The sequence below is a fragment of the Corylus avellana genome, chromosome ca6 (assembly GCF_901000735.1).
Source record: "Corylus avellana chromosome ca6, CavTom2PMs-1.0".
Lineage (NCBI taxonomy): Eukaryota > Viridiplantae > Streptophyta > Magnoliopsida > Fagales > Betulaceae > Corylus > Corylus avellana.
The window spans coordinates 2,674,511-2,687,315 of record NC_081546.1 but is presented as its reverse complement, the minus strand read 5'-3'; the positions used below and the strand labels follow the sequence as shown (position 1 = coordinate 2,687,315).

Here is a 12,805-nt window from a genome sequence, read left to right as displayed (position 1 = left end):
TTCGGCTACTATGGCTGAGATTCAAACATCGGCAACTTTAGGCCGTGGGCCTTACATGGAAGCTAACTATGGGCTAAAATGGGCTTGGGTTTTAACAATACTACAAAGCCGAACATAAATGATCCAACTATGGGCCAAATAGAAGAGCTAACTATGGGCTGAAATATATGGGCCTAGGTTTTTAAACAATATCACAAATGCCAAAATATAAATAATGGGCCAACAAAGTTCCAAGAAAAATAAACTAGGTCGATCAAAGGGCCAAAATAATATGAGCAACTTGGGCCTCTTTTGTGGGTATCTTGAGCCTTTTTGAATTAGTGATCAGAGAAAGATTGAGCAATTCATAAATGAGGTGATTGTGCTTACCCAAATTAACCATAAGAATGTGGTTAGGCTACTAGGTTGTTGTCTAGAAATAGAAGTGTCCTTACTAGTTTATGAATTCATCACAAACGGGACTCTTTCTAACCACATTCATAATAAAAGCCCATCATCCTCCTTCTCATGGGAAAAGCGTATGAAGATAGCAGTAGAAACTGCAGGAGCACTTGCATACTTGCACACAGAGACAGATTTTGGGGGGGACCGGTAGTGGCCCTGGTCCCCCCCAAGAAAAAAAAAATTAAAGCAAAAAAATAATAATTTAAGGTATTTTTTGTCAATTGGTCATTCCCCAAATTTTTTTTGGCCCTGCGTCCCCCCATATTCAAAGCTGGCTCCATCCCTACTTGCACTCTTCGACTTCTATGCCAATTATACATAGGGATGTGAAAACTACAAATATACTTTTAGATGATAACTACATGGCAAAAGTGTCCGACTTTGGAGCTTCAAGGCTAGTACCTCTTGATCAAACACAATTAACTACTTTAGTGCAAGGAACTTTTGGGTACTTGGATCTAGAATACTTTCATACCAGCCAACTAACAATCAAAACAAAAAAAAAAAAAAAAAAAACAAAAACAAAAACCAAAACAAAACCAAAACCAAAAACAAAAAAAGAAAGAAAGAAGACCGATGTCTATAGCTTTGGTGTTGTTGTGGCAGATCTATTAAAAGGAAAGAAGGCAACTTTCTTTTAATAGGCCCAAAAATGATAGAAATCTAGTAATGTACTTTGTTTATGCTATAAAAGAGGATTGCCTAGTTCAAATTCTTGAGGATCACATTGTGAATAAGGATAATATTGAAGAACTAAAGGAAGTTGCTAATCTTGCAAAAAGGTGCTTAAAGGTAAAAGGGGAAGATAGGCCTTCTATGAAGGAAGTGGCAATGGAGTTGGAGGGACTGAGAATTATGGGGAAGCATTCATGGGGAAAGACAGATCTCTACACAGAAGAGACCGAGTACTTGCTCGATGGCCCTACTCATTCTTTCAGCATTGATGTTGGCATTGGTTGTTCTTCTACCAGTACGACAATTGGGTATGATAGCATGACGAACCAGGTCCTGAAACCAGTGGATGATGGCAGATGATTAGTTAGTCCACGGTTCCATTGATGAAATCAATAATTGATATATCAGTTTTTTACCCATTGGAAGTTAGACTAGATTATGAAACTGAGGTGAAATTGAACTTTTTGTGTGCCTATTATTTTTGAAACATGTTGCATGTGGACTATAACATACTGTTCAGATTCCCCCTCTCTTTAATATGTATAATTAAAGATATATATATATATATGGCTTTGATTTATGTGTAAGGTTTTATATGGCTTTAATACGTCATGCCATTGCCTACTGCTTAAGGCTTACAAAGATTTGAATCATTGATCCAATGTAGTACGTGAAATGTGATGTCAGTTTGTACTTAATTGCATGGGTGAGAGGGAGAATAGAGAAGAGAAAATGCTTCCAAAAAATTTGGAGAGAACGGCCCGTCTTACCAAGTTATGAGCGTGAAAGTTAGTGCTTCTGTGAACCTTAGATGCCGACCGGCTATAAAGCTTAGCTAGCAAGCTAAGGATATCTAAAATTAAGGAGGATATCTTCCAATCGGTGGTGAGATGATCGTGTCGGAGAAACAGGGCACAACTGGCAATGAGTTGCCTTTTAGAATAACGTTGTCTAACTTGAACTCACAGGCTGAGTTAACTGCAAGTGAGGCTGTGGAAGCTTTCACAAACATTTGATTCACAAGGAGGGAAGATATTTGCCCTTGCAAAGAGGATGGAGCCATCAAAAAATGAACCCACGGCAGCCATAGCAGAGGATGGAGCCAGCATATCGGCTTTGTCACTGTCAAAACGTGACATGTATTGGTAGTGGGAGAGAAGGGAAAAGCTAATCCAACACTTAAAACAGCTCATTGCTCTAAACCCACAAACTCTTTAGTCCATCTCAATTTCATGTACTTCATGCTTGCTCTTATTGTATGGAGTAACCTAAAACCCTAATAATTCTCCCATAGATTCCATGTTGTGGTGGGCACTATTGTTTGGTCCAACTTAAAGATGCCTATATGACACTGGCTTATGAATCCATCTCCTAATCAAATCACGGGATGTTCTGATTGGAACAGTATTCCCGTTCGCATTATCTTATGTGTTAAAGTATTTTAACTAAATGATAAAAGTCATTGTTTCCTATTAACTTAAGCTTTTAAAATAAATGGTGATTATCTAACGCTAACAAAATAGTTGCCATGGCCTTATCCATATAAAAGTCAGAAGCAAAAGCTTCTGTCCCAATGTCCCATTATTAACATCATTCCACTTCTTAAAGTCACATCTTATTGTGCTTTAGAAGATTTCAGATTAGACTTACCATACAGAAAAAGGACCTCAAATGACAACTATTATCAAATTTTAATGCATTCTACTAATGCTATTGAAATTTGAAGAATATATGTATCATTTTAGTGAATTTCGTAGGTTTAAATGGTGTTAATTTCTTGTATGATCTAACTGAATGATGAATCTAGTAATGCAATGCAACTATTGAAAGTCATAGACAGCATATAATTAGATTGTGTATTGGTGACTAAATGAGCTTTTCATATGGGATTACTCCAAATAAGGGGGGAAGATGCTGATTTCAGATCCTCCTGTTAGATTAAAAGGACATTTATTCTTCTTTTTAGGATGAATAAACAGTTTATAGAAACGAAAAATAAAAAATTCAAAGGGCAGACCAGCCACAAGGCTCCCAAAATTAAGCAGCAAACAAGAAAGAAAACTAAACTAACTAGCACACCAAAGAGCTACATAAAACAGAGAAACTTACCATTTGTCCAACCCATGCTTTGCTATATTCAATGTTCAAATCTATATAAGCAGTGTCGGTCTCCTTTGTCCAAAACCAGGAGAAACCAAGACAGTGATCCATAAAAACAAGAAAAATAGAAACGGATAAAAAGCCAAGAGCACCAATAAGAAAAGCAGAAAAAGCAATGCCATCTGTAACATGAAAATAAAGTTTCTTCATCTTCTTCACTTTGTATATTGAGGTACAAACTGCTCTCTCAATTGCTGGAAATGATCATTTCCCACATCAAGAAGGCGTACAACCTGCGGTAAGAATCTATCAGAATGTAAAAGCAACAGAAAGAGAAACAAAAACAGTAATTAAACATTTTTAGTTCAAGACATAGGTGTATCTTGCACAGAAAAGAAACCCCATTGCTGGCATACTTTTCTCAATCTTTTTACTGCTCTAGTTATGTAAATCCAGCATATAAATGATGGGTATTTGTTCGTTGGTTCCCCCTACTCCCCCATTTTTTTCTTTTTTAAATTCTGGGTTTTGAATTCAAAGAGTTTGAGTGAATAATATAGGAAATAGTATTGAGCAGGAATGACTACTATGTTTTTCTTCTACTATGTTTATCAATAATATTCAACAAACATCAAAGCCCAATTACCTCTCCCATGGATGGCCGCATTTCAGCGCTTCTTTGCACACATAAGAATGCGGTTTTAGCCATGATATACAACTCGTAAGTGTCATACGACTCTTCAAGACGACTATCTATGAGCTCGTGTAGTGCAAGCCTTTGAATCAGTGGTTCCGCCTAAAATTGTTATAGAACATATAAAGATTATTAAGAATGGAAGAAAGAAAATAAGGTCCCTGTTTGGAAAAGTTTTGCAAAATTCTTCACTTTTTGAAACTACGTCTTTTCAAAATTCAAAACTGAAAACAATTTTTTTTGCATAATTTTACCAAATGGACCCATGTTTTTTGATCAAGTAGAATGTAAACGAAATCTCTAATTTCGTTTTCAAACTTACCCATTGTCGCAGAGGTTGTTGTTGCTCTTCTTTATCTACATTGAATGCCTTGCGTCCTGATATCAGTTGTAACAGAACAATGCCAAATGAATAGACATCTGTTCGAACAGAAACAATACCATCCTCTGCATACTCTGGAGCAAGGTAGCTGCATGAACCAAAAACCTACTTGTGATTGTTTGTATAGAAAAATTAGGGATAAGAATTTCATAATTTTTAGTCCTGCAAAATAGTGGAAAGCTTATACAAGTCCTCACCCTAATGTGCCAAGTATCCGTGTATATACAGGATCATCGCTTGTTTTCCATTTGGCAAGGCCAAAGTCAGCTAGCTGTTTATAAAATAAAAGAAATCATTCCATCAACTACAATGATCCTTTATTGAGAGGTAGAGAAAGAGGTGAAGAAGATATAGAGCCGAGAAACTGCAGCTTGAAACCAAAAGGAGGCAACATGCATGTGTTATAGGAAGTTATTATTTATTTATGACACTGGCTCTAATGACCAACTTCTTGGGGAACCCATTTGATTGAGATGAAATGAGATAGAAAATTAATTTTATATTTCGACCCAATTTCCCCAAAAGGAAACGAGTCTGGATAAGATCGAGAATAAAGCATATTAATTTACCATGGGAACAAATTCGTGTGTGAGCAGTATATTGCTTGGTCGCAAGTCCCTGTGAATTATAGGACCTCCACGGCATTCTTCATGAAGAAAACGCAATCCTTTTGCAATTCCGATGGCAATAGCAAATCTTTGGTGCCACTCAAGAACACTTGCTTGTTTATCTATGAAGGAAAATATATATAGTAACAATAATAAAAAGCCAATTCAATATTTATATTGATATGTATTCAGCTAATTAAGGAAGCTAGCCCAATATATAGCTACTTACCGAACGAGTGCCAATCAAGAGACATATTGCAGATATACTCGTACACCAAAATAATTTGGTTTTCCTTGCAACAATAACCCAACAGCGTCACAATGTTCTTATGCCGTGCAAAATTTAAGACATATACCTCGGAATGAAACTCAGCAAACCCTTGTTGACTTTCTTCTTTACGTACCTTTGCTGCAACGAGCTGTCCATCTTTAAGTTTACCCTTATATACACGTCCATATCCACCTTCTCCTAATAAGTTCTCCTTTGAAAAATCATTTGTTGCAAGCTGTATCTGAGAGAAATTAAATCTCATAGAATCCTTGAGATACAAGTCAGTCCTTGTCCCACAAGCAGCACAGAGAATAGGTGCCTCCAAGTATCCCTGTTGGAAGACATGTTTATGTTGCTTTTGGACAATTTGAGAAGCACTGGTATATCTATTTTCTCCATGGGTGTGCATACCTGGAATTCAGAAACATACTCTTTATTTAGCAATGCAACTGGTCCAAGAATAGTAGCATGCAGTGACATCTCTTTCTCCATGAACTAAATACTATCAAATTTAAATCAATAGTAACTTCAATTTATAGGGTTTACTATTGACTTATGTAAGGTTCACATAAGTCCATAAATCTAATAATTGATTTGTAAGATGAGATGAGCTAAATATGGAGAAAATATTAACCCTTAGCATTTCTCTTATGCATATATTCATACAAAAATATGAATGGCTCTCTACCTGATTCTTTTTGTTTATAGGAAGGCGGAAAATCCTGTGAGAATTTATGCTCTTGTGACCTGTATGAAGATGAACCCATCAAGTTGCTCTTAAACATTATAGAGCTTTCCTGATAACTGTGGGGTAAGGGGTTGTAGCTTCTGCAGGAGATAACGGACTGGTCCGAGTTTTCGCTACTTTGATCATTCGATAGTAGAACAGACTTGGACAGGGAATAGAACAGCTTGTGTTCTATATCATCTGTATCACTTGTACTATGAGGTCTCAAAACATCCACAGAAAAGCTATCTTGTATTGACGCAATCTTGCAAGATATCTGCTTAAGGTAAAACCTTAAATCCCGTCTAAGGTGCCTGTTAATGTTAGTGAGTTAGTATTGAAGCCAATGGACATACAAAAAGAGTGAACAGAAATAGTGTAGTTTTGATTAATTACTGTGTTGTAAGGTATATGATTGATTGTGAAATGGAAAGTTATAATATTTATTTTCAGCACCAACGAATTTAGATTTAACTTTGTTTCAATGAGTTAAATATGTCAAGGACTCGGAAACCGAGATAATTGAATTGATGCCAATAACTATATGTGCTAAATTATGAAACTTCAATATCAAGAATTAGTGCTTTAACTATGATAACTATGGAGCAGAAATATTTTCATAATAACCTTTTCCATAAAGGGAAGAATACTCAGAAGGTTAGCTTGTTATAAACTTGATGAGACTTGTTATTCCATTTCCAAACAGTATAAACATTTGGTATAATGATGGTTAATTAACATTGTATCGCGCTTGAATGTCTATGAGGATCTTCATTTAGGTCTTGATGATCCCTATTCTTGTTATATCTTCTATCCTGAATGTGCACAGCCCCATTTTGGTGCAGGATCTATTAGGCAGCCTCCACCGGCCGTTAGTGCATGCATGGGACAGTTGATTTATATATTGTTGGTTCACTTGCTAATAGCATAAATTTTTGCGACTGCTTGTTCAACAACACTAGAAGCTTGAGTAACTACTACATGCACATGTACATGTATAAACATATATACGCATTTTAATAGGTGTATTTTTGTATGTACATTCATACACAATATTACAAAAACTAGTATCTGGCTGTTGCCTGGCGTGTGTCAAAGTGTCATTTTCAACTATTTTATTTTGAATTGTCTGTTGCCATAGTTTTACTGCACAAAATAACCTGCTTAATGGGAAAGCCAACACCACTTACTATACCACACACCACTTATTTTATTTTGAATTGTCTGTTGCCTGTTGGACACACACTGCTTCATCTTTCTCTCTTGAACTCGGCACACAACACCACTTACTCTACCACTCACATTAGAAAACACACTGTATCACAAGGAGAGGCGACGTCCTCTTCTTATAGTGAAAGTCAGTTTATACAGCCACTCATCAACCAGTGAAATGGGTGGCAGCTGGAATGATCTAAGGCACCAGTGAGGAGACATGCGAAAGTGGGAGAGAAGATGATAGGAGGAGGAAACAGTGCGGCGGAAGGATTTAGAGAAAGAGGTGCAACATAGAAAGGAAAGAAAACCGATTGGAGGAGAAGGGTGGTGCTGTACTGCGGCTGAAAGTAGAAAGGCAGTGGAGAAGAATGAAGAATCTTCAAAAGAGTGAGAGAGGCGGTGCAGCCACTATTCAACAAAAGTTGCAGAACCCCAAATTTAGTGGAGCTGGAGATTTAACCTTTCTTATCACAACAATCTCTTGCGCACTCTCTCTCTCTCCCTTCTCCTCCCCCCACCGCCCTCCCCCCCAAGATGATGATAAATCAACAACCATCTACAATTTACTGAATATTTCTGCAACATATATACTTTTCTCTGCTTACTGTATAGTGTATGCATATCCTGCATTGATAAGCAAAGCAAATTCCAATGAAACCATCAAAACAAAGCAAGTGTATAATGTGCATAAAGAGCTAAAACACTAAATCAGAAGTTAGGCATCTACACCGAATGTAATGGACCAAATCATTAAAAATGTCATAAAAATAAAAATAAAAAAGAAAAGAAAAAGAAATTGTAGTTATTCGTCAAGGCAGCCAAATGAATAAGGTTCATTTATACAGCCTAGAGAAAGAGTCGCATTATTTAGACATTAGTATAGAGGACTTTAGATAGAACCACGTTCAAGAAATTTGGAAGAAAAGCCACTTAGGAGTTTTCAATATTGATGTCTCCATCAAATTCTGAGCAGTTCTGATACTTCAAAATTTTCTTTGGGAAGGACTATCACCTTGTTTGTATCTAAGTTTAAGGATATCCATCAGACATTGTAGGGATGACATAATGATATGCAAAACTCAACTTAAACTATCCCAATTTTTCTACATCACAAACTAGAAAGCAAAGCATAAATCTTGGTACCATCCTACATCATTTAAGGCTTTTAAAACAGATTTCCCTTTTTTCATTGAAAAATTAAAAGAGAAACAATATACACTATGAAGATCCACTCTGGAATAGTATATATATGAAACTGAAAATTCAACTACTTCAAAGATCATTAATGCAGAAGCAAATTGGGCTGAAGGATGAAAGAAAAAATTTAGCAAAAGAATACTCCACAAAAACCAATTCTCAAGGGCTATCTATTATGTAAGTGAAATCAGACCTTTCAAGTATTACCCAACTTGCTTTACAGGTTGCTACCTCTTGTACAATAACCTGCTTAATGGGAAAGCCAGCAGTAATTTGGACTTCAATGCTGACCTGAACATCAAATGAAAATAGTAAGATGAAGAAAAGGGCAAAAAATAAAGGAGAGAAAACAATATCGTTACTCAAGAGAACTCGGTCACATAGTAAAAATAGGTTTAGGTACACAAACACTTTCAGTTGCAAAGTTTATATATCAACTGTTACAACCCAGAAAGAAGCTAAACGCATTGAAGGCTTCAAAGCTTCCATAATTTTTTTTTTCCTCAGTTTCCTCCTATGTGATTGGATCTCTTGATTAAGGATATCTGAATCAACATGTTCTAAAAATATCAACGCGGGATTTCAATCAAATAAGTCCAAAATCAATAGGATTTTCAGGGCCTTTCTTTGAGAGAGATTAATTTGAGTATTTCTTCTCAAATAAATTTTTATTTCTTTCTAATGAATACCAAAATAATTGATACTAGAGATTTGATGAAATGAAAAGTTATCTGTAGTAATAAATCTAGTTTTGAAATATTGATCCAAGTATAATTTGTCACATAAAAAAGCAATGTTATAATAGGTAGAAAATTCGAAGCCATTGCATACTTCTTTTGACGACATGGATTTCGAATATTATATGACTTTGACAATATCTGAGCTAGCTAGCTCGGCCACACTACTACTGCGTACCCAGGAAAAAAAAAATCTGACACAAGGTACTATGAATTGTGCAATGCTTCTACAACATATAGCTAAATTGCTTTCCACCCCTTCCCATGTATCTATGACCACTATTGGAACACAAAAGAGCATTTTTCATCAATCTTTTTAAAATTTATCGAAATTTAACTTTGAAAGTGTACTTTTTTTTATTTAACTAACTACTTTTTAAAACTACCAAATATCAAACTCTTTAAATATTTCTCCACTTTAACTAAATATTATTTTTTATTAATAAATGTAATTGCCTTGAAACTCACTCACTTTGATTCCATGTGAGATAGTTACCAAAATGCCACCCCAACAACCAAAATAATATTAAAAAATAAATAGCTTTTGCTTTTGGTGTCCAAATGTTAAATTTAACTTTGGATAAAGAGTTTGATAAATGATGTTTTTTATGGATTTTGTTAAAATTTTACCAAAATGTTAAAAACCTTCTTGTTAATGAAAAGAAAGAAAGAAAGTTAATTCGTCTTGTTAATTCCTCTGATCTCTTGACTGACCAAGGCTTTTCTAACAGTTATGTACAAAAAAAAACAATCAAATGGAATTACAAAGAGATGTATTCGAAATCAAGAGGTCTGGCTGGAACCTTTTTCTAATGTATTATTGTTTCATCTCTCTCTCCTCACACACACACCAATTCTCTTCCTAATATATTGATTTGTTTCTCCTAATTTACACTCCAAATATCCATACGGTCAAAAATTATTGCAGTGAAGAGCACTTATTTATTTTTATTTGTTTTGCATGAACTTAATGCGAAATGATGTCAAAATCCTAAAATTATAAGGTATGTTCCTTGTGTTCAATAGATGCAATAACACATTTAGAAAGAGTCTGGTAATTAAACATTTGACAGATTGTAGGTTCAAAGGTTCAACCCACTAAGTCTGTAAGGTAAAAGTCTACAATGTGAACATTAATCTCTGTATGCAATGGAGAAGCCATTGAATAATCATATATACCAATGCATACATTTTTGGACTTCAATCAAAATGATATGAAGCTTAGCACCTGATATAGACAAGAAAATCTATTGCCATGTCAGCCAGGGTGGAATTAATATCAAGTTTAGAGTGTATGGTATCATTCCGAGTTTAGAGTATCATAAATATGCCAACCTAATTAAGCAACTTATTGCACCCAGGGGGCGGGGGATTAATTTACGCAAAATTTTTAAAGGTAAGTCCCCATTAAGAGCAGTCAGTCCTCCTAAAATAACAAATTTATTAAAGTATTGTGATTGCAATATTAATTCATAGTTACGCATCTTCTTTCGATGTAGAGAATAATAAGATATTTATAAGATATTGCTTTGAAACTTCCTCCTCCATTGCACGAATACTCGTTCCAGTCAAAGACTCAGGGCATGCTCTGAGTTGGTAACCCACTATTCCAAGCCAAAAAAAGAAAAGAAAAGAAGAAGAGATGTGAATCAACTATTACTAATTATTGTGTTTCTGCCAACTTCTCAGTAGACATTACAACGAAGCTAGAAACGTAGAGATCAACCAATTATTATGCCAAAACAAATATGTTTTTACTAATAAAAACCATTATAACAGATGATTTTGTAATATGCAACAGAAAGTTTCACTCTAGCGTGGGGTTTCTCTTCTTCACGTTAGTAATGACTGAATAATGTAAGCAACAGAAAAACAAGAAGTTCGATTCCAGAGACACAATCCATCCAACACTTACAGGGGTGCAGGACCTTATGGAGGACTCCTAGCATGAGAAGCGTGTCGCCTCCACGAAGAATGCCACCAACCAGTTTGACGCCTTCAATGACGAGATTAAGCTCATCTTGGCTGTAATCCCTGGTGGCATCGAATGCGATGACAACATTAGACGGCGGGGCAGGGCTCTCCATGGCCATTGTTTCCTAGCAAAACCCACGAGTAATGGGCCTTGTAGAGAAAGCTAGCTATAGCTCGTTCCCTTATTCTGATGATGATCAATGTGGAGCCTATAGAATGGAAGCAGAAGTGGATTTTTTTACAAGGACATTTGCATAATCATTGAGAGTGGTATTCCAATGAAGTTTACTTGAGCGTTATATGTGAAGCCCATGATCGAATGAAACAGAAGATTCTTAGGATACGAATAACAAAGGAGATATGCTTCCGGATATTCTAACAGATCAGATTAATGGCGCGAATGTTGCCGGCTTCAACAGCAGTTGACGACAAGGCTTTGACTGCTTGTGTTTGGCCAGACATGCTGACGTAGTCCGCCAGTCTTTTTGAGCCACGTCAACGTTTAGAATTTGTGGTTTTGGGACCCGCATCTCGTGGCAGACACGGTATGCGAATTGTTTTAAAACCTTTACAATTGCTCAGACAAAAATAAAAAAGCCACGTACCATAACTCAATCGCATGTGAACCACGCCTTATGAAATAAATGTTATTAGTTTAAATTTTTTCTTTTTCTTTTCTTGTGTGGACATATCAAAAAATAAAAAATAAAAAATCAGGCAAGACGGTATAAAGAATATATCAATCCTCTATGGTACAAGAATGGCATCAATAATGCTATACGCTCCCAATCCCTGTCGTGTCACTGTTAATCAAATTTATTCTTAAGATTTAAGAGTTAACTAACGGTGCTACATCAATAAATTTAGAGAAAAATACAAAATTAGTTCTTGTGGTTTATCCCATTTACAATTAGCTCTATGTGGTATAAAAAAGAACTCAAAAATCCCTTAAGTATGCAAAAAAAATAATTTAATCCCTTCAAATTCTGTCAACTTATTTAATAGATGTGACACTAACTTAAATACGACAAGTATCACAATTTTGCTGGTTCTAACGTTTCACTCTGTTAGAATATCTTAAGTCACTGAATGAAATTTGACTATATGGATTAAATTGATTTTTTGGCATACCTCACAGACTTTTGAGTTCATTTTGATATCACATATTCACATGGAGGAATGTTGTTGTTGGAGTTCTTGGAACTATTTTGAAATTTTACATTTAGTAAATTGAGTGTTTGTCATGTCCTTAATTTAGCTAAGATTTTTCTAAACAGGAACATCAGATGGGTAGTCCTGGGGATGTCTCTTGATGTTTTCTCTTAGTAGTTTCTCTTGCTCTTGAAGATTTGACGGTGGATGATCATAGACATCAGAGAACAAGTCTGCAAGTGGAGGTTTTTCTGTCTTCTCTGCATTTTGAATTGCTTGCAGTACCTGCAAGAAAGAATTTTATTACATTACAAGAGAACCTTAAAAGAGGTTGTCCAATTTAATGGGAGATTGAACAAAAAAGGAACATGTATTGATCGATCACCAGCTTTCTGACGCTGCTTCGAAGCTCAGATTCATCTGTGTCACTCCACCAGCCGTTCCTTTCTACCCATTTTCTATATCTATTTACAGGGTTTCGTGCCACTTTCCAGTGTTCGATTTCCTTCAATGGCCGATACTTGGTGGAATCATCAGATGTGGAGTGGTGTCCTACTCTGTATGTAAGGGCCTGAAGACATATGCCAACTATTTTAGCAAGAAAACAACTACATGAACTATAATAGTAG

The 12,805-nt window shown here is 35.7% G+C and overlaps 2 protein-coding genes and 1 pseudogene across 2 annotated transcripts in view; 1 reads left to right on the top strand and 2 right to left on the bottom strand.

Moving 5' to 3' along the window:
* The first annotated feature begins 10 nt into the window (after nucleotides 1–10).
* Nucleotides 11–1,479, top strand: LOC132183957 (wall-associated receptor kinase 3-like; annotated as a pseudogene).
* Nucleotides 1,480–3,434: 1,955 nt separating this feature from the next.
* Nucleotides 3,435–11,143, bottom strand: LOC132183956 (probable serine/threonine-protein kinase PBL8). Its single transcript, XM_059597433.1, has 12 exons — nucleotides 10,966–11,143; nucleotides 10,531–10,654; nucleotides 9,765–9,774; nucleotides 8,507–8,604; nucleotides 6,084–6,215; nucleotides 5,863–6,035; nucleotides 5,133–5,585; nucleotides 4,865–5,025; nucleotides 4,493–4,566; nucleotides 4,236–4,383; nucleotides 3,866–4,015; nucleotides 3,435–3,512 (listed from the first exon to the last, which is right to left on the bottom strand). The coding sequence occupies exons 1-12, from the start codon at nucleotides 11,141–11,143 to the stop codon at nucleotides 3,435–3,437; spliced, it is 1,779 nt and encodes a 592-aa protein (XP_059453416.1).
* Nucleotides 11,144–12,196: 1,053 nt separating this feature from the next.
* LOC132184978 (2-oxoisovalerate dehydrogenase subunit alpha 1, mitochondrial-like) overlaps nucleotides 12,197–12,805 on the bottom strand; it is a gene marked incomplete in the record, with an annotated part of 1,514 nt that continues 905 nt past the window's right edge. The window contains 2 exon segments of the mRNA XM_059598784.1: nucleotides 12,197–12,461; nucleotides 12,562–12,747. Coding sequence (XP_059454767.1) covers nucleotides 12,294–12,461; nucleotides 12,562–12,747 — 354 coding nt within the window.